The sequence below is a fragment of the Macrotis lagotis genome, chromosome 5 (genome assembly GCF_037893015.1).
Source record: "Macrotis lagotis isolate mMagLag1 chromosome 5, bilby.v1.9.chrom.fasta, whole genome shotgun sequence".
Classification (NCBI taxonomy): Eukaryota; Metazoa; Chordata; class Mammalia; order Peramelemorphia; family Peramelidae; genus Macrotis; species Macrotis lagotis.
The window spans coordinates 225,075,433-225,100,897 of record NC_133662.1 but is presented as its reverse complement, the minus strand read 5'-3'; the positions used below and the strand labels follow the sequence as shown (position 1 = coordinate 225,100,897).

The window sequence follows — 25,465 nt, the reverse complement described above, 5'->3', positions numbered from 1 at the left end:
TGGCCTGTGAGGAAAGGTTTGTAACATAAAAGTCTGAGTGTGGTCTTTGAACCCTCAACAACCCCAAATGAAACAAAGTCGGTTTTCATGCACACAGCTATTTATTAAAAGAAAATAGCAGAGCTCATGATCTAGATGTAGCATGCTAGAGGACAGTCTGTGCTTTACATTGGATACATATCCTCCTGACAAGAGTTGGGAGGCTATGTCAGAGTACAAGGGTCAGGGTAAGTGAACCTAGAGAAGGAAGATCCCATAGAGCTGGCGTAAGCAGTCCATCCACTCAGAAAACTTTTTTCTCCACTTCTGTATCTTCTACTTCTTAAAGTCAAAATCATCCTACATCTTTTTTGGGGGGATGGGTGGATTGTGTCTTTCCTTCTCTCCCTAGCTTCAGCCCAAAGACTAAAGATAAGGGTATGAGGGAGGAAAGGGGAGAACATGAGAATTGAGAAGTTCATTCTTCAGAAACCATTTGGCATCACAACTGATATATTGCTAATAAAAACTAGCCAAAAAAGGCTGAAGAGGGAAAGGACTTTCTGGTAGCTCATGAGATGTTCCCAATAAGACAGAGATGAAAAAGAACATCAGGCTGGTGTGGGGACTTAGCCTTGCTTCTAAGGTCGATACTTGCATATGAAATGTTGTCGCTTGGTACACTCACTTCTATTCCAGGTTAAGAAATCTGCAAAGAAACATAAAAACACTCCTTTTTTTCCCCTCTGCCTTAAACCTACTGACAAGTCCCTGTAAGGTTAATTCTAATCTCTTTGGCCTTTCTTCCTTAATAAATTAGGGACCTGGAGACAATGGATAGGAATGGTAAGAATCCTGATACCTACCATTGACTTCCATTTAAAAAAAGAGAGAGCATCCCCAAACCCTTTCTTGGGACACACATAAACACATAAACTCTATCACACCTTCATATATCAGTCCTACCATTGACCCTATATCATCAAAAGTAGAGAGAAAAATCTCAAAAATATCAGTTCTGCCTCTATATTGTTTACTGAATGACCACAAAGCCTTGCTCCTTGCCTAACAGAGTGGAAGTATCTCACATGTGTGGGGTTTTTTTTTGGGGGGGGGGGTAATACCACTGGTCTATGGGGAGAGACACTGAATTTCAATCTCTACTTTTAAATGCTAACTGAAGTAACTAATCAATTATAAAATATTCTTTTTGCTTGTGCTGCTCCTTCTCCCTTCTAACCAAAAAAAAAAAAAGATTGCTTATTTTGTTGTTTCATTGATATAAGCCCAATTATTTTTTTTAGATTTTTTTCAAGGCAATAGGGCTAAGTGGCTTGCCCAAGGCCACATGGCTAGGTAATTATTAAGTGTCTGAGGCCAGATTTGAACTCAGGTACCTCCTGACTCCAAGGCCAGTGCTCTTATCCACTGCACCACCTAGCCACCCCCAGCTCAATTATTTTTTTTTAAAAATCATCATTCTGGAATAGTAATTTTAGATTGTGAGGTCAGTAATATCTTAAACTGGTGGGAAGTAGAAGGGAAAGCCCTTCAATTCCCCTCAGAGAAGTCTTTTCTAGTCATCACTATGACCATGTCTAGGGGACAGTGAAATGCGACTCTTCAGGTTTAGAGGACATTTGTGGAGAGCACCTTATCCATGTACTTATCGTTCTTTTGCTTTCAATAAAGCCACCACTACTGGTAGAAAAACCTGGAGGGCATGCACATAATATATATATATATATATTTCCCAATTTAAGGGAAGATGTATGGAGAGATGAAATTTTTTATGTTGATTCACATGGGAGATTTAGGTATTTAGTGTTACTGGAAAGGGAAGCAACAATAGCACAGTGAGATAGTTTTTTGGTAGTGGTAAAGAACTGGAAAGTAAGGGCTTATTCATCATTTGGGAAACACATCATAGAATATGGAAATAATGGAATGCTATGATGTTGGGAGAAATTATGAAGGAAGAAATTCAAAGTTATCTGGGAAGACTTCTATGAAATGATAGAGAGTGAAGTGATGAGAACTATTATAAAATAGTAACAATACTGTAAAGACAGTTTTGAAAGACTTAGGAAATCTGATCAATGCAGTGGACTAGTGATGAAATGTGCTTCCTTTCTTCTGAGAGAAAGGACTTAGTTGGGTAAGTCACTTAACCATGATTGCCTTACATAAAAACATCCCCAAACCCCTACTCTTGGGCCACACACAAACACATGCCTCCATCTCCTACCACACACCCAAACATCAGTCCTCTAGTAGGTGTCTGAGGCCACATTTGAACTCAGGTCCTCCTGACTCCAAGACCAGTGCTCCATCCACTTTACCACTTAGCTGTCTCCACTGTTTTTTTATTAGAAGTTTTAGTTGTTGTTCAATCATTTCAGTCATGTCTGACTCTTTCAAATACCATTTGGAATTTTCTTGGCAGAGATAGTGGAGTGGTTTGCCATTTCCTTCTCTAACTTATTTTACAGATGAGGAAACTGAGGCAAGCACCATTAAATGATTTGCCCAGGGCCTCATAGCCAGTAAGTGTCTGAGGCTAAATTTGAATTTTGGAAGATGAATCTTCCAGATTTCAAATCTAGCATCCTATCTATACCGTCTAACTGCCCATAAGGGAAGAACTAACAACTATGAAAAGCTGATTTAGATGATCATTGGTACTTACTGTTCTCAAAAGCCATCTCAGCACAAGACTTATTTCTCTGATAAGACTTGTCAGTCCAGGCTCTGTAGAGAAATATGCCTCCATCAATCCATTTCCATTGATTGTTCTGTAAGCAACAGATAAAAATGTCTTCAAACATTTTGTTCTCTCCCATCTTAGAGTGAAGTGATTTGCATCTTTGCCAAGACTGATCCTTCCCTCAGAGTCCTTGAGTCTCATCCTTTCCTGTCTCCTCTGGGACCTTACTCTATAAATCAATAGCTTGCATTATCTGGCTCCTTCCATTATGCATACAAGCATTCTCAGATCTTCCCATGGCAACTAAAGGATGTGGTTTGCCATTTCCTTCTCTAGTTCATATTACAGATGAGGAAACTGAGACAAGTAGGCTTAAGTGACTTTCCCAGGGTCACACAACTACTAAGTGTCAGGCCTTCCTGACTCCAGGAACAGAGCTAGTTGGACTTGAGTCACCAAAACCTGAGTTCAAATCTAGCCTCATACTGATTAGATGAGGGAACTCTGGGAAAATGACTTCACTAGTTACCTCAACTATAAAATGTGGATAAATAACGGCATCTGCCTGCCAGAAATGTTGTAAAGAGAAATAAGGTAATATTTGTAAAGTACTTTGCCAACCTTCAAGTGTTAGATAGGTACTACTATTGTCTTAAACACCCAAATGAAAGATCACCTGGCCTTGACTCCAGTTTTCCCTTAAATTGACTTCCTATATTTCTTTTCCTTTACACTGTCAAACAATTTTTAAAATAGTAGAATAGTCAAACAATTTTTAGAATAACTAATAGGGAGTCCTTGAAGGTATTTGAGTAGGGGAATGATGATGGGTCAGGCCTATGTGACAGGAAGCTATTTGGGCAATTGTGTAAAGGAAGAAGGGAGAGTTTGAAGGCAGAGAGAGCTATTAGGAGGCTAAAGGTGAGGAAGGTGAGGAATATATCAGAGTGGAAGTAGTGTAGGTGATGGGGAAGGGGGAAGGATGAGAAATATTGAGGAAATAGAGTAAATAAGACTCATCAACTGATTGGATGTGGTGACTGAAGGCACAGAGGTAGCAAAGAGAATGTCTGTTTCTAATTAGGATAATTTCAACAGACCAAGCTCATTTTTGTAAGCCAAACAGGGTTAAGTGGCTTGCCCAAGGCCACACAGCTAGGTAACTATTAAGTATCTGAGACCAGATTTGAACCCAGGTACACCTGACTCCAGGACCAGTGCTTTATCCACTGCATCACCTAGCTGCCCCTTGTTTCCAACTCTTCTTGTGCTTTCTCATATGTATTTATCATCATGTCCTCATGCAGTCAGTCTCTCATACCGTTTAACTAGAAACTGTTGGGTACAACTTGGTAGTAACTGAATAAGGCCCCTGATGCCTTTCCTTATTTAAATGGTATTTTTTTTTTCATTTCGGATGCTGTTTGTTTTGTTTGGCTGGAGTCCTTGTACCTTTTATTTAATCAAATCAACAAATAGTATTTGAGCACCTATAATTTGAGACCACTGCCTCCCATGGTTTACATAAATTTGGTGATTCTGGGATGGAATCATTCTATTTTCTACTTTCATTACTCCCTGTTGTGATAAGGAGACTGGAAAGTGAAGGTGACTTGAGATCCTAGTAATCCCAGTCTGCCTTTGAATGTCTAAAAGAAAGGTAAGGATAAAGTAAACGAGAAAATATTAGATCTGCACCCTCCTGCCTCCATCTCCTAGATCTCAGTCCCAGCTATTCACATATAAGTAACCTGTGGATCAAAGACTACAAGTCAGCTTCTTCCTAGGGACCTGAAGAGAGCCCAGAATATCCTGTCTTCTATCTTGAAACTAAAAGTCAGAAGACAGGATCTCCTTCCTCTTAAACTCACTGGCTCTAGTCCTCAGGCAAATGGACAATACTGAATAACTGATCTCCACCAAGGAGATTTGAATGACATTTGAAACATGTGTTACTCATTCAATTTCTATCATGGAGCATTGAACCAGGAACATGCAAATTTTCAATGAAAAGCTGTTTATTGACTATATCTATTCTGGGACCCAACCAAAAGCATAAGGCTTTATAAGAACTCTTCTCTCAATCTTTCTTTTCTTTTTTAATCATATTTTTCTCCCCATTTCAATCTCAAACAACATCTCCTCTGGGAGACTATTCACCTTCCATCCACTCCTATATGGTAAGCTCCTTAAGGACTGTCTTTTCTCTTTTTGTATATCCTGTGCTTAGCACAGTGTCAAAACCCTAGAAGTCGCTTAATAAATCTTCATTGGTTGACTGTTGTCTTATGGGGACAGACTGGTGGCACAGTGGATATAATGCAGACTTGGAATCAGAAAAATTGATTTTGAATCCTATCCCAGACAGAGGTCTGTAACCCCAAGCAAATTACTCAATCTTTCTGTGTCTCACTTTCTTCACATGCAAAAACAGAATAACAGAGCTCTAGGGATAATCAAAGGAATGAACATATATGAAGTGTTTTTCAAATCTTGAAGCAGTATATAAATGTTTCCTATTATTAAGATGTCTGATTTACCTAAGCAATCTCCTCTCCCAGAGAATGTCAGCCCTAAGGTAGATATGTTTTGCTTTTTCTTTGTATATCTGGTCCTTAGTACATTCTTGGATATAGTGAGTCAATAAAAAAGGAGAGTCAAATCTTTATATATATATGTATATGTGTGTGTGTGTGTGTGTTTGTGTTTGCAAGCTTTTGTGTGTATCTGTGTCTCATTGGAACCTTGACCTCCACTGAACCCAGAAACATCATGTCTAATCACCAGTCCTCTTTTGAAGCTCTATTTTTCTACTGGATTCATTCAAATAATAAATATTAATCATTGGGACAGTTAGGTAGCAAAGTGGATAGAGTGCTGGGCCCAGTGTCAAGAAGACTCACCTTCATGAGTTCATATCTGGTCCTTGCTTTGTAACCCTAGACAAGTCATTTAACCCTGTTTGCTTCAATTTCCAATTTTATCAAATGAAGTAAAGAAGGAAAGGCAAACCACTCTGGTATCTTTGTCACGAAAGCCCCAAATAGGATCAATTCTTGTTGTTACAAGAAGAAGTAAGTACTTATTATAAACTAAGCCCTGTAATAAACCCGGAGACTACAAAAAGTAAAATTTCCCCTGCCCTCAGAGATGTTCTACTCACAACTTACCATTCCTTCCCAGAGTTGAATAAGCTTCTCATACATGGACGTCAACATCCTACTCATTGTATTCTATGTGAATTATACATTAGCTCAGGGCTTATTACATTTTTCAGAGTGAGCATTTAGACCCCAGAATCAGCAAATGAATTAGGGCTGGTTTTTTTATTTTGTGGATTGTCTATTCAAGAATGCAAATTAAACTTAAAAGTATGCATGTTGTAGGTACTTTTTTTTTTTCTGTTCAAGGGCTCACTGTTAATCATTTCCCAGAACATCCCTGCAAACTTACCAAGGTAAACCGGTGGTTATTCACCTTCTCAGAGGGAAACCTGGCCAGTTTCTAGATTGAGGGTTGAAGCCATTTCTAAGAAGGCAGTGAAAAATCCCCTTCAAAGATTACCTTTTGGGGGTCATTGAGACCGATCCAGACAGGCTGGTTTCGTTGATAGCCCTTGATGTGCTTGGCTATGATTCTGGCTTCCTTTTGATCCAGGACAGAGGCCAGGTGGGCCCCATTGCCAAAGGCCTGGCATTCCAGCTGCAGGGAAGGAAATTTCCATTAGTCATCACTGAAACCTCAGGTTCCCAACTATGAAGTTGTGTTTCAACAGTTTTAATTCACACACAGAAAATTAGGATTTATTAGAACCATAGACCAAAAAATGACCTTGAGCCCAAAGGAAGATAAAGGTGCTTAACTCAAAGAATGCCCTCCCAATAGAGGATTGGACCTAACAGGAGAATAGGAATATCTTCTTACTGGGGGTAGACAATGTGGCCCACCATATTTTCAGGTCGCCTTTAAGAAAAGTATATCTAAGACAAATATTTGTTGGTTGTTCTTTGTTTTTCCTCAGCAGTGATGGACTTTGAACTTGAAATAGAGATAATTTTTCCAATTTAGTGACAGCAAGAGGGGGTGTGCAACTTGTGCATGTGTTACCACTTAAAAATTAAGTTCCTATCTCTCATTGCATTTTTCATAGTTCTCACTCCTATAAAACGTGCATAGCTATGTCCACTGGAGATCATCCAACAAACTTTGTCTTAGCCAAGTCAGGTAATTCTCACCACCAGAAAACTGACCACTAGTTGGCAAATATTTTTTACCATAGTAATACATGACACCATCTGCTAACATGTGCATAGTTGGGGTCTATGGTGGTGGAAGAAGTATCTGCACTAAAGATACAATCAATTTTTCTGTGTCCTGAATAATAGATCATATATAAAATTTTATATGCCTCAAGGACAATGCAGAACATTAGAAATGATTGAGCTTTCATTTTGTGGTTTAATTCCTATCTGTGGTTTCATTGATGAAAATCAGAAACTACTTCTGTTGAGGTAATTCACCTATAGAACTCATAATTGTAGAGAGTTACCTAGGGGCACTGGAACACATGTTTTGTGTCTGTGTGTGTGTGTGTGTGTGTGTGTGTGTGTGTGTGACTAGACCAAGGTCATCTAACTAGTATAGTTAGGAGGGATGTCAGTCCAGTAGGGATCGGAAAATTTTTAAGAATGAAATTCCAAAAGACATGTAGAGAAGCAATTCTGATGAATGGATATTGGTTAAAGAGATTAGTGTGGTTATATCAGGAACAAGCTCAAGTTAAAATGCATGCTCTGTAAGAACAGTATGAGAAAGTAAAAAAAAACTCAGAAAAAGTTGGGGTGTTAAGAAAAAGATTAAAAACAAAAAAAAAGCTGTTTTTAAAAAAATATTTGGAAAAAGATGAAGCATCAAAGTAGGGACAGGGCCACCATTTGGTGTGGGTGAGATAATGATAATGGAAGGCAGAAAGGCTTAATTATTATTTTTGTTTGCAAAAGAGAAGTATTTTTAGACTGGAAAGGATAAAGTAAGAAATTAGTAAGAAAGCACCAATCTGCCTTTCTTGGGTACCTAGGGTATGCAATAGACAGAGTACCAGGTCTGGAGTTAGGAAGACCTGATTCAAATCCAGACACTGGACAAGTCATTAGCACTGTGTGTCTCTGTTTTCTTTATCTGTAAAATGAACTTGAGAAGAGAATGGCAAAACACTCCAGTATCTTTGCCAATAAAACCCTAAATGGGGTCACGAAGAGAAAGACAAGATTGAAAACTACTGAACAACAACAAAAATCTACAGGCCTTTAAAGATTCTAAGTCAGAAGGCTCAGATGAATTACATCCTCAAATATGGAAAGACTCAGGTACACCCTGAGTCATCTGTGAAAGATCTTAGAATGGTGGAGACAGGGTCAAACTGTGTCCTGATTTGTTTTAAAAAAATGGACTAGAAGGGGCAGTTAAGTGGCACAGTGGATAGAGCACCAGCCTTGGAGTCAGGAGTACCTGAGTTCAAATCCAGCCTCAGACACTTAATAATGACCTAGCTGTGTGGCCTTGGATAAGCCACTTAACCCCATTGCCTTGCAAAAGCCAGAGAGAGAGAGAGAGAGAGAGAGAGAGAGAGAGAGAGAGAGAGAGAGAGAGAGAGAGAGAAATAGTAAACATTTCAAGGAGTCAACATAGTTGTTGAATAGTTTCCTAAAGAACAGACCTCATTGGACTAACCCCATTTTGATTTCTTGAAGTGAATGATCAAGGAAATATTGTGACACAATTTACTTAGATTTTAACAAATCATTTGGAAAAAAATTACACAATTTAGTAAACATGATGGAGAGAGATGAATTAGGCACTAATAATACAGTTGAGTTGATTCAAAACTGGCTTGATACCCTGACTCAAAGAATTCCATTGTCAACATGAGAGAGGGATGTTTCCAATGGAGTGTTGAAGGTCTGGAGTTGGTCTTCTACTAGTTAACATTTTTATTAGTGACTTGAATAAAGGCATGCTTATCCAATTTGGATGATGCCAAGTTGGAAGGAATGATTAGCAGGATGATCTAAAAAAGACCTTGATAGACTGATGAAATTTAATAGGAATAAAAAAAGTCTTACCCTTGAATTGAAAAATCAACACTAACAAATAAAGGATAGAAGTCTGACTAGATAGCAGCTGTTCTAAAGAAAGTCTAGAAATTTTAATGGGGTGCAAGCTTGGTGTCAAGAAACAATGTGATATAACAGGCAAAAAAACTTATGTGAACTTTATCTGTATGGAAAAGTGCAATTCCAGAACTAAGGAGGTGATAGACAGTCTTGCTATATTATGCCTCATCCAACTACAATTGGAATATTATTTTCAATTTTTGGCACTCCATATAAGAACATGGGTAAACTAAACTGAGACCAGAAGAATTTACACCACCAGAATGTTGAAGGACCTTCAAGGTCATGGTATTTGAGAATGGATTGAAAAAACTGGGGATATTTAGCCTCCAGTCCTTATTCTGAACAAAGCTAAAAACAATGGAAACTGGAAATTGTAATACAGGATATGTGACATTAAAGTAAACAAAGACCCCCACCTTCCAGTTCTAAAGTGGGATTTCCCTCATCACCACACGCTTCTTAAGCAAAGGCTGGATTATGACTTGTTGGTTGTATTGTAGTAGGGAACTCTTTCTGAGATGATGAGTGTGCTAAATCACATCTGAGGTCCCTTCCAGCTCTGATATTTTGTGATCCTGACTTTCTTTTCCAAACAGCTGTCTCCTCTCTATGTTGAAACACACATAATCAACATTGCATTTTTCTCTCAAGGTCCTTTAGAGAACCCAATGCTTAAGGCAAATTGCCTGGAACTATTCCAAAGGACACTGGAGAAATTGTCCTAAAGTTACATAAATTTCTTACCTCAGCATCGGACCAAGTTTGAGGTTTGCGAAAATATCCGTAACAATGAGATCTGAAGTAAAACCATCCTGTGCTGCAGCTGGGTCTCAAGATGATGTCTTCATGTAAATAAAAGATTGTCATTAATCATCATGAAAGTAAAGCTTGGAGGCTGGGGTCTCCCATTTCTTCCTGATTATCCATCCCCTTCTCTATTCCACTTTTGAACATCTCTTAAGTATTGCATATTCTCAAATAAATACAAGACCCTTATATGGTGTAATGCATAGAACTCTGGTCCTGGAATCAGGGGGACTTAAATCCAACCTGAGACACTTACTAGCCATATGATCCTGGGCAAGTCACTTCACTTAGTTTATCTCAGTTTTCTTATCTGTAAAATGAGCTGGAAAAGGAAATAATAAACCACTCTGGTATCTTTGGCAAGAAAATTCCAAATGGGGTCATGGAGAGTTAGACAAGACTGAAAGAACTCAACAACCACCACAAATATTAAATATATACCCTTAAATTAAAATGCAATCTATCTCTGACTTCTACTCATTGCTTTTGGCTATTCACCCTGAGGCCAATGCCGATTTAATTTATCATTTTCTATATTATTCTATTTAGTTTTATATCGCCTTATTGGCTCCTATTCAATTTGAAATTTTATTTTTTAGGTTTTTGCAAAGCAATGGGGTTAAGTGGCTTGCCCAAGGCCACACGACTAGGTAATTATTAAGTGTCTGAGACCAGATTTGAACCCAGGTACTCCTGACTCCAGGCCGGTGCTTTATCCACTACGCCACCTAGCTGCCCTCCAATTTGAAATTTCTTAAAAGGCCCAGGTCATTTTTGCATAAACTGTCTAGCAGCAATCTACCTTTATCCTGTACTTGAAAGTATGTCAAAATTTACATTTATCCTTATAACTATTAACTTCCAAATTGGACATTTTTATGTTGATTTTGGTCAATATCATTTCTTATAGAGGTTTAATTGTTATACAAATAGTTCCTGATTATCAAAAATAATGACTTTAAACCTATATAGGTCTCTGAGAAGAATTGTGGTTTTTTTATGGATTCAGTTGTGATGCTTGCTTGTTCCTCCAACAAAAAGAAATGAAAAAAAATTCATTTTTGTACCTTGACAGCTTATAAGAGGAGTTGGGGCATTTCAGTTATTAAATTATCTGGCTAGAGACAATGAGCTACAGAAAAGAAGACTTCAGATTACACTCAGCCCTCTCACCTCAGGAGGGGTCTCTGACATGGGCCAATGGTAGAAAATGATGAATTTAGCACAACTATGGAAGAAAAATATCATAGGGATCATAGATATCTTAAGCAAATTATTTTGTCAAGATAGTCAAAGGGTGGCATAACAGTAGAAAGAACACTGGATTTGAAATCTGTGTTTTGGTTTAATTAAGTCGTGACTCTGTTCTGACTTGGGCAACCTTGGGTAATCTTTTTAAAAGTCTCAGTTTTCTAATATATAAAACAGGGATAATATGTGTACTTCTAATCTCATAGGGTTGTTGAGAAGAACTTATAAACACTAATCACTATACAATGAGAATTATTAATTAAAAATCTAATTTTAGACACTGTAAAGATTGATATGAAGTGATGCAATGCTCAATCAGAATCAGAATACACAGAATACAAAGGGAAGGAGATTTTAGACAGACTGGGGAGGTGTACCATAAAATAAAATAATTTTATATTGCTAATTTGGTTTTACTTTATTAAAATGTTCAGTTTTTTATACATAATATCTTTTATTTATTTGATAGTTGTGTTAAATTCATCATTTGCTCTTGTCACTGAATTTAATATTTATTATAAAAATCATTTAACCATCTAGGAAATAGTCTTTGACTATATTCATATAAGTATGGCCCATTAGTTTCAAGAAGTAATCCTTCCTCTATATTCACAAGTTTATGTCAGTTTTGGCCTTCATCTTTGATTTCTGACAAGGAGAAATGGAAATCTGGTTGATTAAAGAATTGAAGTCCTATGAGGTTATTCAATTTGGAGATGAAAAGGTAGAGGGAAGCTTAACACTAGAAAGGACAAATCTGTGTCAATCGACACAGTGAATTATTGTTTTATTTAATTCATGATGTAAAGAAAATTTAGCTAGTTGGATGAGAATTTTTATTTCAAAGTAAAATTATAGTTCCATATTAATTGAAATGTCTGGTCCTTGCAGTATTAACAAATATTTAAGTATGAATGGGTCATTTTTAGGACTTTAAAGGAGTGTGTGAACTATTCATTTTTATAAAAGATGGCTTACAAATGAGTGATTTTCAACCAAAAAAACCCAGTTTATTTGGTGTTGATGAAGAATTTCTTTTGGGTTAGCCAACCTAAGTGATTTGATGTTGAAACAGGCATTTATCACTGACCTTAGAGATTGCTGAAGGATTATTATAATGAAATCATTGAGGATGGCTAGGCGGTACAATGGATAGAGCACCAGCCCTGGAGCCAGGAGGACCTGAGTTTAAATCTGGTCTCAGACAATAATTACCTAACTGTGTGACCATGGGCAAGTCACTCTAACCCCATTGCCTTGCCAAAAAAAAATGAAGAAATCATTGCTTCACAGTTAGCATACTTAATATAATAATTCCAATGAAGTCTGTGTGAGGCCCTCCATTGACAAGAAAAAATGTTAGGTAGAATTATTCCTCTTGATGTCCTCTGATTCCCAAATAGAACATTCAGAAACTCCAATATGGACATAAGGTCATAGTGTTCAGAGCAGATTAATATTTATTAAGCTGAGAACATCAGGGCAGTCTAATCAGAAAAGGAATGAATTCCCTAATGTAACCTGTCAAATGTTTACTTGCAATCCACAGTGGGGTTAGGTCAAGGGCTCAAGTCCTAATATGTCCAGACTGGGCAAGGTACTGTTAACATCTGAGCCTCTATTGGGGGTAGAGTCTGGTCCCTAAAGATGAGTCCTTTGGCATTCTCTTATTCTCTTTTGTCTTAGTTCTATCTTTCTCTCTCTCCCCTTGTTTCTGATAAAATAGTTTCCATCATGAAAAATTTGTGGGAGGTCTGAAACGCTGGTTTCTTGTTACCCTACTTTCTTTCTACCTTACAGTGCTGTCCCAGTCACCCTACATCTCTCTAAGATCTTTAAAGGTCTTTTACCTCCTGGACATTCCTGTTTATAGTTAGGAACAATGATGAAAAAACAAATGGATTGTCAAAAGAAATGACCATTAATTCAATACAAATAGATATCTGCAAAAGGGTCAGGCACAGGGGAGGACCAGGAAAATCAAAAGACAGCCCCCGACTCTCAAGGAACTAGGTTTCTATATCTATAATCATGATTTATCCATCTGAAGCTTCTTTTTCACCTTTACCACCCCATAAGATAAAAATAGACATAAGGGGGTAGAAGAAACAGAAGCAGATTCAGACCAATTTTCAAAAAGTCTTGATAATTAAATTTTTTTTTAGGTTTTTTGGCAAGGCAAATGGGGTTAAGTGGCTTGCCCAAGGCCACACAGCTAGGTCATTATTAAGTGTCTGAAGCCGGATTTGGACTCAGGTACTCCTGACTCCAGGGCTGGTGCTCTATCCACTGTACCACCTAGCCACCCCTGATAATTAAATTATTAAGAAGTAGAATGGGTGTTTAAATAGGGACTGGATGGTATATTGTAGACAGAGGCATTCATATTCAGGAAATGATTTTTGAGGTGCTTTCCAACTCTGAGAGTCTGGCATGTATCAGTCAGAGTGTAAGTTCCTTGAAGGCAGGGGTCTGTCTTTCTGTTTGTATTTGTTTTGTCAGTGTTTGGCTCACAAGAAATTTTTACTAGATGCTTATTACTGACTTAACTACAAGGCACACACACACACAAATACACACACACACACACACACACACATATATATGTATATATATATATATATATATATATAAACATATACATAGAAATACATGTAGAGAGAGGTTCCAATTTTGCTACTGATGCCTTTCTTCCATGTAATCTGATGAAATGATTTAACCTTTCCATGATCTAGACTAGTTGCAGAGACTTGCATGGTTGTTGCTATTCAACCCTGATTAGCTATATCATGCCAATATTCTCCATGGGGTTTTCTTGGTAAAGATATTGAAGTGACCTGCCATGTTCTTTCCCAGTGAGTTAAGTGACTTGCAATTAGTAAGCGTATGAGGCAAGATCTGAACTCAGATCTTCTTAACTCCATGCTCAGTGCTCTATCTACTGAACCACCTGGTCACCCCAGGCCTACATTAGTGGAGATATTTTCTTTATCTGGAATTTTTCCTATACTGATAAAAGCCCAGGTCCGATTCTTATTCTGTGTTTGGCTTTTAGAGTCCTTTAGAGATGACCTCATCTTACTTTTCTGGTTTTCTTATACTTTATTCCCCTCCATGTACAATATGATCCAGACATACTAGTTTTCTTAGGGTTCCTTCCAGCTCTCTCTCTCTCTCTCTCTCTCTCTCTCTCTCTCTCTCTCTCTCTCTCTGTATGTCTCTGTCTGTCTGTCTGTCACACACACACACACACACACACACACACACACACACACACACACACACACCACTCCATGCCTTTCCACTGATTATCCCTTAAAGCTGGAATGCTTTCTCTCCTTACTTACCCTTTAAAACTAAGATCATATTTCACCTTCTGCAAGAGATCATCCCCAGTCTTCTGCCCCCACCTCCCCTCATCTTGCCTCCATAGATGTCTTCCCTCTGAAATGACTTTCCACTGACACCAAACATATCTTGTACATACATACATCTATTTACATGTTGTCTCCTTCATTAGAATGTGTTTATTGAAAGCAGAGATTGTCTTTCCCTTTTTTGTAACTCCAGCGCTTAGCACAGTGCCACAATACAGATTGAGTTTAATCAACACTCATTTATATATTGAGAATCTCTATTGAATAACAACTATGCAACCACTCTATTAGTCTCTGTCCTCTCCAGTACTTTCATGTTTTCATCTGTGCATTAAAAAGAGAATCCCAGAAAGATTTTTAAAAGTATAATTCCCTATGTCCAAAGGGTAGCAAAAATGTACATACCCTTTGATCCAGCAATACCACTACTGGGTCTATACCCTGAAGAGATGATGAAAAAGGGTAAAAACATCACTTGTAAAAAAATATTCATAGTAGGCCTGTTTGTGGTGTCAAAGAATTGGAAACTGAGTGAATGTCCTTCAATTGGGGAATGGCTGAACAAAATGTGGTATATGTATGTCATGGAACACTATTGTTCTATTAGAAACCAGGAGGGATGGGAATTCAGAGAAACCTGTAGGGATTTGCATGAACTGATGCTGAGTGAGATGAGCAGAACCAGAAAAACATTGTACACCCTAAGAGCAACAGGGGGTTGATGATCAACCTTGATGGACTTGCTCATTCCATCAGTGCAACAATCAGTGACAATTTTGAGCTGCCTGCAGTGGAGAATACCAACTGTATCCTGATAAATATTTGTGGAGTTTGAACAAAGACTAAAGACTATTATCTTTAATTTAAAAAAAAACCTGTTATCTTATTATGTAATTTTGCCACCTCTTATACTTTATGTTTATTTCTTAAGGATTTGATATCTCTCTCATCACATTCAATTTGGATCAATGTATACCTTGGAAACAATGTAAAGGCTGACAGACTACCTTTTGTGGGGGGTGGGGGGAGGGAAGCAAGAGTAGGGGAAAAATTGTAAAACTCACAATAAATAAAATCTTTCTCAAAAATAAAAAGTATAATTCCTATTTGGTCAATATCTTCCTTCCTGTTTACTAGTTTCTATTTCTGAGCCTCCACTTGGACCCTTTTCTTTTAGACTTGATCTGTTTTGTACTCTTTTATCACTTGGCTACCTCATCCCGTATTCATTGGCTTTTTTATTTGCTTCTGAGGTCTTCTCTTTAGTCAGCCTCTGTGGGGGTCACTTCGAGAGAGGCTTTGATCTTTGAAGCTGTAAATAGTTATACTTGGAGAGATGCAGCTTACCTCCTAGGATGCTTGTGACTGAGGCGCAGCTCAGGAGCAGGAGCAGCCAGTTTGGGGAAGGCATCTTCTTCCTCTCCTCACAGGATCAAAGGATCCTCTTATGTCCTTGTAGATTCTGAAAGTCTGCAATGTAAGCATATTTGTTGAGATGTGAAGGAGCCAGCTTCTTTCAGGATTTTTCCAAGGGCAAGGAAGTATGTCATCTTCTATTTGGACCTGCTGAACTAGAGAATCCCTTGTTCTGAAGAATAGTAAATTCCCATTCAAAATTCTTTCATTTATTCATTCATCCATTTATTTTTCATTCATTCAGCATACATATCCATGCAAAGCAACATGTTAACTATGGAAGGGACAGGTGCAGGAGGTAGATATCAGGATAAGTAATACCTGAACTTTGTCCTTAAGGAACTCAGAGTCTAAGGGGGGAAGATAAGAAAGGCATGAAAAACAATTGTAATGCTAAATAGATATTAAATGCAGAGCTGCTGCCCATGCACTTAGGCTATACAAAAGATGGAGGTCATGAATTCCCCCTCAGTGGAGACTTTTCAAGCAAAATTGGATGACTAATTGTTGGAAATGTTGGAAAGGGGATTCCTGTTTAGGCACAGGTTAAGACTAGATGCTCTTTGAGATTCCCCTCCAAATTTTAATTTCTGGGGGAAATCAATAATACAGATGCTAGAATTCTGAAAGGTACAAACTGAATTCATTGGAAAGAATTTAAGACTGGGTAGAATAGGTGGAATGGAAGAGGCAGTATTTTACCTGGGTATTGAAGGATGGTTGGATTTTAACCACTGAGATGAAAAGAGAACATTTCAAATATGAGGAAATAATGTAAGTAAGCCTAAATACAGGGTGGGTGGCATAGGTTTTGTCTATGGAATACTAAGGAGTGCAGTTTGACAGCAGCTTGGGAGAACAGAGGAACAACAGAATGCCCACAAAGATAGCTTAAATCCAAGTTATGGAGAACATTGAATGCCAGGGTAAGAAGTTTGGACTTTATTCTAAAGATAATAAGGATCCATTGAAGATCTTGAGTGGAAGAGAGACAATAGTAGAAGGTTAATTCAGTTGCAGTATGAAGGGCAGTGGAAGGGAGGGCATGCCTCAGAGAAGACAAGATCAGAAGTACATCCATCTAGGTAGTGAGAGGGGAAAGATTCAATAGATTTTACATAGATGGAATGAACAGGACTTGGTCATTTGTTAGATGAGAGAGATTGGGAGAGGGAGATCATAGCTGAGAACAAGGCTATCTTCCATATTTCCTAACTTGTATCACAGACACTTGACCTCTCAGGATTAGAGAAATGACCAGAGACCCAAACTCTAGGCTTTATAAATAAATCCTTTGTTATATGTGTAGGTGCTTCTCTTTGACAGATGTCCACTCCCCATGCAGTTTCACAAGAACCAGTGCGGGGGGGGGGGGGGTGTGCCATGACCACCCAATGGACAATGAATATCCCAGAACTCTGAGCCCCTTAACAATTAATCTCGGGGTATTAGAACCTAAAAGAGCTTTAGACAAGATATAGACCAGCCCCACCATTTCATTGCTAACTGAAATAAGGCTCATGCAAGTGGAGACCAAGTCATAGAGTTAGTTAGTGGTAGAACTGAGACTTGAATAGGGTCTCTTGATTCCTGGTTCTGACTAGCAAACTCTCATTCATTACCCCAAGTTAGAGAGTGGTTTCCTTGGGGGGACAATTATGGTAAGTTCAATGTACTCTGTGTTCCATATTCCATAAAATCACAGGTAAAGAATCCCTACATTTTGTAAAGTTTTCTCCTTTCCATCATTTCCTCTCCCCACCCTAGGATAGCAAGCCATCTGATATAGGTTATGTATGTACAATCATGTTACACATATTTCCAATCATGCTGTGAAAGAAAAATCAGAACAAAAGGGAAAACCACATGAAGGATAAAAGGAAAAGTAAATTTTAAAAAGTGAAAATAGTATGTTTTGATCTCCATTCTGATCCCATAGTTCTTTTTCTGGATGTGGATGTCATTTTACAACACAGGTCTTTTTAGAATTGTCTTTGATTACTGTATTGTGAAGCTTCTCACCTTGACTACAAGAGTTTCTCAGTCATGTACACAAAGAGAAGGGTTCTCCACACTAGCTTCAACAATCTTTTCTTTGAAGTATACTTCCTGGTCATTAGACTTGAGGTCCTCATGGGCAACCCCATTGCAATTCATAATAAGCATTCCAAATACATCTCAATTTTAATTTCTGGGGGAAATCAATAATGCCTAAGGAGCTTTAGAGTTTATGATTTCCCAATTCCCAGTTTTAAAATCCTGAGTCTCTTCCATTCTCTCATGGAGATTAGTGAACGAGGGATTATTATTATTATTATTATTACTAGTGGCAATAGCAAGACAAAGAGATTGTGGTCTGAGTGCTTGAGACCGACCAAGAAAAATCATTTGTATGCAACAATGACTGGGAGGTTTTCTTTTATTACATACCTACAAATGAGCTATATGGGAAGAAGATGCAGGTCACAACTCAGCTTTGAGTTCTGATTAAATCATGGAAAAAGACATTGTCAAAATCATATGGCCTCAAACCTAGCTAGAAATTGAAATTTTAGTGAGACGTGATTAATTTAATTCTGGTAGATAACATAAACTTAGGGGAGCTAGCTGACATGGTAGAAAGTAGAATTGGTATCCTGAAAAGATCTTCATAGGCAAGAAAGATGAGCCAAATCTATTAAGATGAAATTTAATAGGGATAAGTGGTCTTTCATTTAGGTTTAAAATATCAGCTTTACAAGATATAACTAGGGAGGAGGTATGGCAAGACAATAAGTCATGCAAAAAAATCTGGGAATTTTAGTAGACAATGACATGGCACTAAAACAAAAAGTTTTTTTTTTCCTTTTAAATCTTAGGTTGGATTGGATTGGATTAGACCTTGATATTACTAATATTGGGAATTCCCAAAGAGGAAATTCCATATATCAATACTGATAAGCACCTTCTCTGTAAGCTATAATCTTAGACCCTCCAGAATTTCCATCTAAGAAAGGGCTCTGGTCAATCATTTCTTTTCCACATAGGTGCTCTCTTCTGGACTTTTCAATAGAATGCCATGCTGGATCTCTTTCTTTGCCTTCCTGTCCTTCCCACTTTTAACTTCTTATGTATTTTTTCCTCCCCATTAGATTGCAAGTTTATGGATTATCTTTTGACTTTCTTTGTATCTCCAATACTTAGCATAGAACCTGGCACATAGAAGATACTTAATAAATATTTATTGTTAATCTGGAGGCTCTTTGAGGTTCTTCATTAAGCCAGCTCCTTGGAATCCATAGTGTCAATGATCATCTTTATACAGATGACTTCCCAATTTTTCTTTCTGCCCCTTAATTTATTTTACAGTGAAGGTTGACATTGTCAAATGCCTGATGAACATCTCTAATTGGATGTCTTATTAGCACATCAAACTCAATACTGTCCAAGACAAAATTGACAATCTTTCCACCAAATAAGTCCTTCCTCAACACATTGCTATTTCTGCTTTTTAATTTTATATCTTTTTAATTACCCAGATTTCCAACCTCAGTCATCTTTGCCTCTTCTTTTTCTCTCATTCCCCATAGCCTCAGCTATTAGCTTTGCTCAGTCAATGGCATGTACCATTTCCTCATGCTTCTGTCTCTCAAAATCTTTATCTTGTTTTTGTGTTCATCTCCTCTGGAACTAATTTGTCATTTATTTTAAATCCCTACTGAAAGTCATGCATGGGTCTTCTCCTACCTCAGAAATGCTCCCCTTTCTCCTTAAATTACTTCTTACTATGCATATTTCAATAAATGTTATAACTTCTCTGAACCAGATAGACTCCTTGAAGGCCAGACTTATTTCAATTTGCCATTGCAGCCCCACTGCCTGGCTTACAGTGGCTCCTTAATAAATATTTATTGAATTGAATTGATATGAAGCACAGATCTAGGTATATTTATCATTTGCTGACATTTGTGCCTTTTAATGGGGGGAAATGAAAGGTTTTCCGAAACTTTGCTCAGAGAATAACAGTGAAAGGCCTTACATAGTCTAAGAGGAGATGACAGTAAGGTAGCATTGTGGTAGACCTGGGAGAAGGGATCATCATTCATATGCTTAGACTTTAGCCTCCCACCCCCCACTCCCACCCATTATAGTAGAAAGTCATGTATCATCCAAATTCCAAAGAATGGTGCAATCTTCAATCTTTCAATTTGGGAGATAAATTAGTTCTTTGAGCTCTATGTTCTTACTATCAGCTGCAACTTATTTTAGTTTGAGAAAACTCCCTTACACTGAATTTCAGTCCCTACAAAGGCTCTAGTTAAGCTCAGAAACAAAACTGTCCACTCTAGAAAATAACCTCTAGCTAACAGGTTAAACTCTCAGAATATGTGAACAGCTATTGAATTAGGTACTGCTCAAAGGGAGCTGCTATTGTTCTCATGGTACATGGGAATTACCTACCTGTGTGGTATCAAAAGCTCTGTCTGTCCTCTCCCTAAGGGCCTCTTGAAGTTGGAAAGTGTGTCCCATTCATTGATTCTTATAAACCTTCTGTTCCAGGTGTGATGATCTTTATTTTACTCAGAAAACAGTAAACCTGTTTATAATTAACAGTGCATCCATAAAAAACTTATCTAAAGATTTTTCTGAGATCCTGGGGGAAGATTGATGATTAATTTATATAAACCTTGTGTATGTCAGACAGAGGAAGAGCCACTCCTACTTTGCAAACAGAGTTGTATTTGAGATTGTTTTTCTTCAAGACCTTTTAGCCCATGGGAAATTTCTAAAAACCCACTTTCTGAATGAAAAAAATGTACCAGGACACATTTTTCAGTTTAATCCTCATTATTAATATTTTCTCAAGTTCTTAAGTCTGATATTCAATGAAACAATAAATCAAGACCTGATTTGCAATTTGTTGATTTCAGAGGTATACCTCCTCACTCAAAAAATTAAGAATCAATTTTTGACAAGTTGCAGTTGGCCCCAGCACATCCCAACTTGGGTCTGAGGAATGTGTGTGTGTGGGGGAAGTATCTTCTTATGCTCTCAAATCTATCCCTCATGCAATGATTATAAATCCATTTTTTAAAAAAAATGTATTTATTTAAGGCAATAGGATTCAGTGACTTGCCCAAGGTCACATAGCTAGGTAATTATTAAGTGTCTGAGGTTATATTTGAACTCGGGTCCTCCTGACTCCAGGACAGGTGCTCTGTCCATTTTCTTTCCTTATTTCTTTTCAACCTTCTTACTTTGTCCTTTCTTTCCCCTTTTCTCTATAAAAAGACCCATAGGATTTTTAAAATATTATGCTGCCCTCAAATTCATGAGAAAGACCTAGGAATGGCTCTATTCTTGCCTCTCTGCTACATCCCTCCATAAACTCCCTATTACCTCCAGAATCTAATATAAAATCCTCTGTTTGACTTTTAAGATTCTTTTTGAACTGTTCCCATTATTCCTTCCCTGTCTTCTTACAATTTACTCTTTATATACTCAAAGATCTATGACACCAATTGCCTTGCTATTTCTCATATATGAAACAACATAACTTGATTTAGTGGGGGTTTTTTTGGTTCATCATGCCTGAAATGGTCTCTTTCTTCATCTCTGTCCCCTGGGCTTGCCTGGCCATCTTCAATACTTGACTTACTTGATTCAAATCCCCCTTTCTGCAGAAGCCTTTTCCAGTCCTCTCCTCCTCTCCACCTGAAACTTTCCTTGGGGTTACCTCCTAGTCACACTGCATATAATTTGTTTGTTACATGGTTGTTTGAATGGTGTCTCATCCCTTCCAATATAAGCTATATGAAAGGAGGAGGTACCATGTTTATTTTAGGGGTTTTTTGGTATTTCTAGTTCTTAGTACTTATCACAGAGACAGCTAAGTGACCCGGTGGTTACAGTGAATCTGAATCTGGCCTTAGAGATTTATTAGTTGTATGACCTTGGTCAAAACACTTAATTCTCTGTCTACTTAAGTAAAATGTGGGTTGGGAGGTTCAAATGAAATAACATTTATAAAACCCTTAATAAATGCTTAATGAATAATTATTAATTGTGAGCAGAATAAAAGAATGTATGTGGAATGTAGCTTGAGCAATACAGGAAGGTCCCCTACTTGCCACTCTTTCACCAGTTTGTGGCTGGTATGTCCCAAATTCCCACCAGGTGGAATTCGGGTAGACTGCAGAGGTATCTAAAGATAACAGGAAACTTGGGAGGATGAGTCACAAAATCACTAAATTGATGCTTGTTCCAGACTTACTTGGGTCTTAGCTATTTGTTTTAAGTTGTAATTCATAGAAGAGAGATAGCTAGACTGAATAAACAAGAAAACCACCCTGCTTGATGACATCAAACAGTGTTTTAAAATATTAGATGTTTGCAAAATCCTTTAGTGATATAATTTATCTGATTCCTTGGGAGTGCCTATTCTGTAGGTAGAAAACTCAATATGCCTTGGATTTTGTTTATTCACAGCCTCCAACTAAACTCTTGCATTAGTTTCTACTTTATTTTCAAAAATATTTCCTTTTTAATTTTAATATTTTTTCTGTCCGTTTGTTTATTTTCTTTCTTCGTATGGTTCTGTTATTTCTTTCTACTCCATTTAGGCCAGCACCTTTTGGTCACCTTCCATTGAGTTCCCTAAATCAATACTATTTGGATGGTGTGGCTTAGTTAGTTCTCATATCAACCTGCTTACAGACTTATTTTCCCCTCCACTGCTTTTCACAATTTTGTAAGGTGATGGCCTGTTTTCTTGTTTTGCTTATTCTTCCATGCTGGTCCATATTAGTTGGATTACCATGGGATAGTTTATTTAACTCCTCTTACATCATTCAGTCATAAACTGGGGATAATAACATTGTACTATCTCTATCTCACAGAGTTGTTAATGATATGAATTATCGTCATCACCATCATCATCATCATCATCATCATCATCACTGTCTTTTGGGGAGGTTCTTAAAGCAACTCTCTTGCTAGGGCCCTCCACTGATTCCTCTTCACGGTAGAGACATCACCCTGTGATTTTGGACACTAGCTGATCAGATGTGTTGGTAGGTCCTTCTGAGCTAGAAAGATTTCCAGTTTGGAACCGTATTCAGTGACAAGAGGGTTAGCTATTCAGGGAAGATTTTATTTTGGTTTTGGTTTTTACCTCAGCAACACATTAAATCCTTTACTCATGTATGATGAGGTTGTGATCTATAACAATGGAAGGTTGTGATCTACGACTATGTGACTGTGAGCAGGTCATTTATCTTCACCTGTCAAATGAGGGAACTGAATACTATTGAAATAAAATCATATTTGCACTTCATAAAGTTAAAAAAAAACCCTTTACATAAAGTTTACTCAGGCAGGAAATGACTGGTTTCCATATTTGCTGTTTGTGTACATTTAAACCACTGATGCATGGCAGCAAAGGTAAAAATTAACACCAAACTAGAAGAACATTAAGATAAGATGGTGATGACATGGACAATTAAAATGGCACCAACTTGGCCTTTTAAAAAACTATTAATATTAAAATAGGAAATACATTTCCTCTGATTATTACCATTAAGGTAAATTGATATAAAGTGATTACCACGAAAGGAAAACAAAAGAGCTCAAAAAGATATGATGGTCAAAGTTGTACCATTTCAAAATACAGATTCATTTTTGGAACAGGGAGAAGGATAGAAATAATTAGCAGTTTCATCTGACAAAATAGTAAAAAGCAGTGGGAAGGAAAGTAAATCTGCAAACAAATTGATGTGAGAACTAAACCACATCATCCAAAAAAGTTTTGATCACAGAGAAAAGAAGGAGGATGACTACAAGATGTAAGATGAAATGGATTTGCCTACATTTTGATAACACAATATTCTTATCAAAGAAGATTTAGAATACTGGATTCTAATATGCCAGCATCTAACGTGATGTGAAGCAGTGGAAGTGTTACTTTAAAAGAAAAGAAGGGATGAACAGCTGGACAAGACCAAGTATGCATGGAAGATAACCATACTGAAAATGGCACAAATTTGAAGGAATAGACATTGTTCTTATACCCAATATATATTTATTAAGTGACCACATAAGGTACTATGGAGATACACATAAAAAGAAACAGTTTCTGCATTCAAGTACCTTGCATCTATGATAGTTACAACTTGAAAAGAAAAATAGTAGCATTATAATCCTGGCAGAGAGAGAACACTGACAACTAGGAGAATGAGCATCCTATAGAATGTGACACATGAACTGAACTCAAGACATTTTGAAAAGGAAAAGCTATAAAATGAGTGCAAAATCACAGATGGCATTATTGCCCCCAAAGACAATCAATATGTGACCCATTGACTGATGAAAGCCATGAAGTTTGTGGCGTAGAAACACTGATGGAGAATGAAAGGTTCTGCAAGGTTCTGAGCCCTCTGTAAGAGAAGGCTTTGAGAGGAGTTGGTTGCTTCATTCTACTGTCTTCCAATTAGAAGACAGAGGCAACTGAGAATGCTGAGAAGGTATAAAGAATCGTAGCTAGCTCAATCTGCTGGTGATGCGATTTCAGGTGATGGGGAGCCATGGATACTCAGGGAATCAAAACCATACAGAGTGATTGACAAAAAACAGGGAGTTAGTAACTGAAGAATTAATAATACAAAAAAGCTCTGTTTGGCATTGAAAGACCGATTTTTCCTATCTTCTTTTACCTTACTCTCCAACCTGTACTCTTCGATGCAGTGACCTGGCCTCTTGGCTATTCCACAAACAAGAAATTTCATCTCTTGACTCTGGGCTTTTTCTCTGAGTGTCCCTTATGCCTGGAATGCTTTCCCTTTTCCATCATCTACTGATCCTCATTGGCGTCCTTTATGTTCCAACTAAAATCCTACTCTCTACAGGAAGACTTCACAACCTCTCTTCATTCTTATGCCTTCTCTCTGTTAATTATTTCCTATTTATCCTTTTTATAGCTGACTATATAGATATTTGCATCTTCTCCCCACCTCTCCATTAAACTGTTTAGGGCAACTATGTGGTACAGTGGATAGAGAGTATCAGGTCTAGAGTTAGGAAGGCTCATCTTCCTGAGTTCACATCTGGTCTTAGGCATCACTAACTGTGTGACCATAGGCTATTGACTTTATTGGCTTTATTTTCCTCATCTGTAAAATGAAGTGGAGAAAGAAATGGCAAATCACTCCAGTATCTTTGCCAAGAAAACTCAAAATGGGGTTACAAAAAGTAGGACATGACTGAAACGAATGAATAATGAAATAATTTATTGAATTGAATATAAAAGAAGTAATGAATGTTTTTTTCCCAGGTTTTGCTTTTTTAGGTTAATTAAATCCTTTTTGTATATTTTTAGTTAGATGCTCACCATAGCTGCACTATGTGCATTTGTTCATTTTTTGGGCCCAATATTAGGTTTTAATAACTTATTTCTAATATGTTTCAGAATCTAGAAGTAAAAGTTTTCCATCATCAGCTCTTTTTGTACTTTCTTTTTTATATGCTACCCTTTGATATTTTTGACATTTTGTTTTTCTGCATAAATTTCATTATAGTTTCATTCAGTTCTAAGAGGAAATCTTTTGCTGTCTTTATTGATATTGTGTTCATAAATAAATTAATTTTGAACAAATTTTCATTTTTACTATATTGATCTTATTGGGCCACATCAGACCACTCTATTTAGGATTTTCTTTATTTCAGTATTTAGAGTTTTATAATTATATTTATTGATCTCTCACCCCTCATCCTGCAGC

The 25,465-nt window shown here is 37.4% G+C and overlaps 1 protein-coding gene across 1 annotated transcript; it reads right to left on the bottom strand.

The window, feature by feature from the left end:
• Positions 1-146: 146 nt before the first annotated feature.
• REG4 (regenerating family member 4) lies at positions 147-20,264 on the bottom strand. The gene is made up of 6 exons (XM_074190342.1): positions 20,154-20,264; positions 15,645-15,767; positions 9,607-9,704; positions 6,251-6,388; positions 2,669-2,774; positions 147-688 (listed from the first exon to the last, which is right to left on the bottom strand). The coding sequence occupies exons 2-6, from the start codon at positions 15,706-15,708 to the stop codon at positions 621-623; spliced, it is 474 nt and encodes a 157-aa protein (XP_074046443.1). The 5' UTR covers positions 15,709-15,767; positions 20,154-20,264; the 3' UTR covers positions 147-620.
• Positions 20,265-25,465: the final 5,201 nt, after the last annotated feature.

Excerpts from the sequence above, each read along its gene's own strand:
- REG4 (XM_074190342.1), bottom strand. The coding sequence starts at position 15,708 with ATGCCTTCCCCAAACTGGCTGCTCCTGCTCCTGAGCTGCGCCTCAGTC. Across the intron at positions 2,775-6,250 it reads GTCTCAATGACCCCCAAAAG|AACAATCAATGGAAATGGAT; the intron begins GTAATCTTTGAA and ends TGTTGCTTACAG. Across the intron at positions 689-2,668 it reads TGAGATGGCTTTTGAGAACA|ATTTCTTAACCTGGAATAGA; the intron begins GTAAGTACCAAT and ends GTTTCTTTGCAG.